Genomic DNA, 6627 nt, shown 5'->3' with positions numbered 1-6627 from the left:
ATCATGTGGAATGTACCGGACCTTACCATCATTCCCAACTAAGTCCTTTGTCGGTACTACCTCTGCATAACCTTTGGTAATCATATCATCCATAAACACTTTGTAATCACCTTTGTGTTGATCATCCTTCTCAAGTTTAGCTCTTAACTTCTTGAGTCTCTGCTCTGCTAATAGTATGTTGTTTGGAAGCTTGACATTATCATCTTTAAGAGGAAGAGGCAACTCATAATGCCCATCCTTCAGCTGATGTACTTCTTCTTTCATCTTACTCATAAACCTTTGATCTTCATATGATAATGGAGTGTCAGCTGACTTTCTATCACTGAAGTCAAGTTCAAACATATCTCTCACTTGAGAAGGATTAATCATCTCTTTGGTTTTAGTAAGAACCACTAAGAAATTAACCCTCTTTTCTTCATTGATTTCTACTTCTTGTGTCACTGTTCTGTAGACTACCAATGTATCCTCCAATGGACTTGAATGGGGTGAGATTCTACCAATGATCCCCCAACCTAGCTCTGTCCTACAAGCATAGGGATGCTTCTTGCTATCACCTGCTATTTGCTCTTCTGCCATAATGGCTTCTGCACAATCAAGACCAATGAGGAGTCCTATGTCAGCATTTGGGTCATATTTCATTAGTTTGTCAGAGATTGCCTTTAAGTGGGGCCAGTCACAAGCAGTTTCGGGCCTTGGTATCTGACTCTGTCCAGCTGAAATGTTTTCTGTTGAATATGCTGATGGGATTGATATTTCCTCTTCTTCATTATAACCTCTCACTTTAAGTCCATGAATTTTGGTAGAATCAGTGATTTGTTTTCCACTTATTGTGTGGATATTGAGTGATACTGATGGTCCGCTAACTCCTAATTTATCCAGAGTGCTTTCCTTGATGAATGAAGCATCAGACTGTTCATCCAGCAGGGCATACACTAAAACTTTATTCTCTTCATTACTAACATGATGTAACCATACAGGAACTATCATGGTGTGCATGTCATGTGTCACTGATTCTGTAACTTTGACCTTATTTGCTACTACTGTGGGTTTATCATTTTTAGGCTGAGTTGCTTGTGCTGGCACCCTTTGGCTCTCAGTTCTTGTCATATCATCATTGTGAAGAGCTGTGGGATGGTATCTCTGACATACTTTACAAACTTTCCTTCTTCTACAATCCTTTCTTTTGTGACCCATTTTTAGACACTGTACATCATTATGTTTTTTTTAGCAAATTTGTACCTAGTATTACCATCAAGTTTGGCAAATTCCTTGCAATCATCTAAATCATGATCCTTTGTACAGTAGTGACAGAATCGTCCTTTCCTTTCCTGGTCCTTAGGATACTGTTTGTTGGCTTGTACATTTACTTTACTTTGGAATGACTTCATTGGTTTTTCCTCAATTGATTTAGCCATGAAAGTTCTACTCCCTCTATTCTTTGTCATGATGTTTGATTCCCTTGGTTTCCAATTGGTTGTCTTTGTTTGAGGTTTGATCCAATCATTTACTTCCCTATTTAGGGAATCCCAGGAAACAAAGGGATTGCTTGCTCCTTTTGCTTCTTTCTGGACAAATTCACATAACATTTCAAAGGGTGGGTGGTGCTCTTCATCACTACTAGGAGTGTTGTTATTACTGTTAGTATCAAGATATATCATTACTTGCTTTCTCCAGTCATGAACAATACGTTCAGGGAGTTTTGCTAGCACCTTTCTCTGCTCTCTAGGGTCATTCAGAAATGACAAATGAGAAGTGTGTTTCATTGCAGCTAAACAGCACTTCAAAAAATCTGAGAATGCTGTTAATGCTGGACCATTATGCGGAGAGATTGGTAGCCAATTCATTAACTTTTTTTGTGTAAGCATCAACTATGATGCTTTTGTTTCCAAATCTATCCCTAAGAATTTTCTATGCTTGCACACAGTAGATGATACCTACAAAAAAATCTATGCATAGCTTTAGTAAGATGTTTTAAAGGGGGAAGTATGACCATGTTTAATTCTGATATATATATATATATATATATATATATATATATATATATATATATATATATATATATATATATATATATATATATATATATATATATACACACACACACACACAACAGTAGTTTTACACATAGAAACATCAAATAACCTGCAGTCATATTCACCAGAAAATCTTCAATATGGGAAAGAAACAAGACTAGCACTACATACTAGGGACAATATCAATGAAACAGAGTTCAGTAAATAAACACTGACCTGTGCCATCTTCTGCTGTTTCTTTGCTCTTTCAAAGTTAACAAAAGTTTGTGAAGTTTTTGGTCTGGCAACTTGTGTTTGTGGCTTTTGTTTATCTATAATATCTTCAACCTCTGGTATTGGCACTGAAAAAAATAAAAATAAAATAAAAAAATAAGCTACTAAAAACACAAATGAATAAACTGACATAACAAAAACAGAAAGCCTTTCATTGTCATTAAACACTATCATCAGTCACTTATATCAGTCTTTTCCTGTCAGTTACCAACCTTGCCAAGAATAATAAACAGGTTTAGAATTACAGTGATAACTCACCTGGTTGTATTTTCTTTTCAGGTGACATTGAGTTCCTGGACTCTTCTGGAACATCAACACTAAAGGTACGTTCCAGCCTCTTCAAATCTATTTTCCTCTTGTATGGCAAGCAGAACAGCAGCTACTTCAGAATCAGCAGAGTCTACATCACTTTCTTCAGGAGAACTTCCTGATTCTTCATCTTCACTACTTCCTGAGCTATTCTCATCTTCCACCCCTAATCCACTGTCTTCTTCAAAATCTGATTCATAATCCTGAAAGCACCACCAGATGTTCATGGCATCTATCCACTTGTATAACAATAAACACACCAATGATGCATAGATATGCTGCTGCTCATAACTATAACAGCATGAACAATAACAAACACCTTTAGTAATCCACTACCTATATACAGCACCATTAAGGCATCATTTCTTGGCTGCTGTGTCTCATTCTTAAATACGAGAGGAAAATACATAAATAAAATAGAACAGAAAAAACAACACCAGAAATCATTCTCACCTCAAAATCGTCCTCATAGTTATCATCATCATCTCCAGCATCAGAAACTGGCAAACCAGTATGTGACTCTGGGGGCTGTGCTCCACTCATGCCCTGCAAAGACAGCGACTCTACATCCATCATGGATGCTCCTCTCTGCTTATCTTCTTCCTCTTCCTCATCTATCTCCACCATTTTAGACAAGATGGATTCTTCCATTTCAACTTCATCTCCACTTAGCTCTTGAGGAGATGACAAAGAGATTCCTGCAAAATTCAGCAACTTTCAGATAATCCATAACATACTGAACAAGAAATAAAATTGCATAATTGAAACAGGAAACAATAAAATTACATAATAGATATATGTGGCTAAGTGGATATAAATATATAGGTTCTGTAGGTCAAATTTTTGTCTCCTGAAGATAGTTTACTAAGGCATGTTCATATAGCCATACAATGAGAGAGAGAGAGAGAGAGAGAGAGAGAGAGAGAGAGAGAGAGAGAGAGAGAGAGAGAGAGAGAGAGAGAGAGATTTACTGACAGTATACTATATATTCTAATCAATCATGACAACCAACCTGATTCCATTGTTTCAATACTAGTTGGAGAATATTCCACCACTTCTGCCTCCTGACTATTGGACATTTGTCCGCTGATTACCATTGGTCCCAAGCTCATTCCCTCAGAACCAGAATCTGTTGATAAAAATACAAATTATAATTACCACCACTACATTTTTCATGAAAATGTCTGTACAGTTATCTGACCAACTACACTGGTATCATATTGGAGTGCCTCCATATATCTAGGGTAAGTACATAATAAGAAACCAAATTTAATAAGAAAATTGAGAGTGAAGCAGCTTGAAAAGGACCAAACAGATGATGATGTGATAAGACTATAAATGGATTTAGTTACCCATGGAATGAAGAACAAAGTATTTGCATAATACAGAAAATACAAGGGATGACAGCTATTCAATGTCTGTACCTTCTATGCAACATTATGAGCATCCTCCACTATATATTACAGTTTCTTATTTCAAAACAAATGTTATGGCGACTGCCCACCTACTCTTTTATGTACAGTGGTACCTCCGTGTACATCCACTTTGGAATAAGTCCAACTTGGTATACGTCCTGTTTGGACGCAAAAAAATTTGCTTGCTATACAACCTTTGTTTTGAATAAAACTTGCATGCTAGAAACTGTATAGGTCAAAATGAGTCATGACACTGCACACTACTCTTGTTTACCTCTCTCAAGACAAAGTCATGACTGCCCATGAGCACTGTTGCCAGATTGGCATCTCCCCCCTTCTCAACACCACCCTAGTAGGCACTGGACTCTTCTCAGCAAGGTAAAGTAAGGTTAAATTTTCATTTATTTCATCTAATAGCTTTTGTATTTATCATATTTGACAACATATAAGACACACCTTTTTTTTTTTCATAAAAATGCCACAATAAATCACCCTGCTTCTTATATGGTAATGTGAGGCCTCCCATATATTTAATTTTGATATTTCCGTCACCTGTACACCCCAAGAAGTACACAACCATATAATAGGCAAAGGTGCTCTATCATATTTTTCAGCCATAATATGATGTAAAGAAATGTTGAAAATAAAAATGCAGCCCTATTCAGTGGTGCACCAAATGTGTTGTTGACACCTTGGCAACTGGGCTGTGTTTTTCATCTCAACTCTGTGACTAGGCCATTACCTCTGTTTTATTACTGCAATCATGTAGGATATTTTTACTATTGCAATTGCTTGCTTTTTGTTCAGCTGTACCACTAGCTTACTTTAAACATTACATGCTAAAATACATTGAAAAAACTTTTTTTCCTGAATATGCCCTGCTAAAATGTGGGATGCATTTTATATGCCATCAAATATGGTATGCATTTTAGTATCAAGCAGTGTTTGAATTATTTTATACAACCCCATCAATGTACTGTATAGAATAACAATAACAATAGGATTTTTTTTCATGGAAATGGATTAATAATTTTCCCCTTATTTTTTTATGGGAATAATTTGTTTGGTATACATCCTGGTTGGTATAAGTCCAAGAATCTGGAATGGATTAAGGACATATATCAAGGTACTACTGTAAAATGACTTTGTAATACATATTATTGAATGTGTGGAAGATTAAAATCGGCCATAATATACATTGACAGTTTCTGAAATTTTCTTTCATGTTACTTTGCTTTTTTTTTTTTTTGCCTTTGGAGAAAAGGGGATGGGTCTCTTATGATGCAAAAGGAGTAAGCCAGTTCTGTTGCAGAGGCTCAGATGCAGAAAGACTTGAGTAGGGTATGAAACTTACTGTCCCAGTGAAGATCAGCCCCCTCTTCCTCCAAGAGCCTATGTACTTACATAGATAGCTGGCTAAGATGGATTTCAGTAAAATCTTAAGGAGTGTGTGTGTGTGTGTGTGTGTGTGTGTGTGTGTGTGTATTTACCTAGTTGTAATTTACAGTGCCTGAGCTATGCTCATGTGGTCCCATCTCCAAATCTACACTTGTCCAGTTTTTCCTTAAAGTTGTGCACATTCATTGCCAATACTACATCCCCACTTTGCTTGTTCCAAACTTCTAAATTTCTCTGTGAGAAACTATATTTCTTTATGTTATTCAAGCATCCTCCTTTTCTTGTTTTTTTGCTGTGTCCTCATGTGTATCTGGTATTTTCTACTTTTCTTAGCAGTAGTTTCTTATTTTCAATTTCTTCCACTCTATTCCACAATTTATAAATCAGTATTAAGTCTCCCCCTTTCTCTTTGTTCCAATGTTGGCAGGCTTATTTCCTTTAACCTGTTTTCATATGTTAATTCTTCCAGTTCTGGAACCATTTTCATTGCCATCCTTTATATCCTTTCTATTTTTTTTACATGTTTCTTCTTGTGGGGAGACCACACTGATTCAGCATATTCCAGCTTCAGTCTAATTATAGTGGTAATTATCTTTCTCATCATATCTTTATTCATGAAGTGGAATGCTGTTCCAATATTTCTCGCCATTTTAAATGTACCTCTGAATATCTTTTCTACATGTTTCTCTGACTGTTGACTATCCTGTATTATCACTCCCAGATCTTTCTCTTTTTGTACTTTTATTATTTCTTCATTTCCCATTTTATATGTCTATTTTGGTCTCTTCACTTTTTCCCATTTCCATTACATGACATTTTTTCACATTAAATTCCATTCCCCATTAAACTCCAGTCCCAGGTTTTATTCAAGTAGAATTTCAGTCTTTGTAATTTTGCATCATCTGCAAACAAACTCATGTAACTCTTTATTCCTTTAGACATATCATTTATGTAGATCAGGAAAAGTATTGGTGCTAGCACTGATCCTTGTGGTACTCCACTATCTACTTTTCTCCATTTTGATTTTACATTTTACTAACTTTCTCATTTCTCTTCCTTTTAAGTAATTTTACATTCATTTTTTTTTTTTTTCCATTTAATCATCCTATATTTTGTAGCTTCCATAGTAACCTGTTGTGGGAAACTTTGTCAAAAGCTTTCTTTAGATCTAAATACATACAGTTTACCAGAGAGAGAGA

The 6627-nt window shown here is 35.7% G+C and overlaps 1 protein-coding gene across 1 annotated transcript; it reads right to left on the bottom strand.

Moving 5' to 3' along the window:
- Positions 1-2253: 2253 nt before the first annotated feature.
- On the bottom strand, positions 2254-3765 carry LOC135111858 (zinc finger protein AEBP2-like). Its single transcript, XM_064025571.1, has 4 exons — positions 3628-3765; positions 3069-3313; positions 2565-2818; positions 2254-2374 (listed from the first exon to the last, which is right to left on the bottom strand). The coding sequence occupies exons 1-3, from the start codon at positions 3725-3727 to the stop codon at positions 2624-2626; spliced, it is 540 nt and encodes a 179-aa protein (XP_063881641.1). The 5' UTR covers positions 3728-3765; the 3' UTR covers positions 2254-2374; positions 2565-2623.
- Between the last annotated feature and the right edge of the window lie 2862 nt (positions 3766-6627).

This window comes from Scylla paramamosain, chromosome 22 (assembly GCF_035594125.1).
Source record: "Scylla paramamosain isolate STU-SP2022 chromosome 22, ASM3559412v1, whole genome shotgun sequence".
NCBI lineage: Eukaryota > Metazoa > Arthropoda > Malacostraca > Decapoda > Portunidae > Scylla > Scylla paramamosain.
The sequence above is the reverse complement of the archived record's forward strand: the minus strand, read 5'-3'. Positions and strand labels throughout refer to the sequence as shown.

Excerpts from the sequence above, each read along its gene's own strand:
- LOC135111858 (XM_064025571.1), bottom strand. The coding sequence starts at position 3,727 with ATGAGCTTGGGACCAATGGTAATCAGCGGACAAATGTCCAATAGTCAG. Across the intron at positions 3,314-3,627 it reads TATTGAAACAATGGAATCAG|GAATCTCTTTGTCATCTCCT; the intron begins GTTGGTTGTCAT and ends TGAATTTTGCAG. Across the intron at positions 2,819-3,068 it reads ACTATGAGGACGATTTTGAG|GATTATGAATCAGATTTTGA; the intron begins GTGAGAATGATT and ends TGGTGCTTTCAG.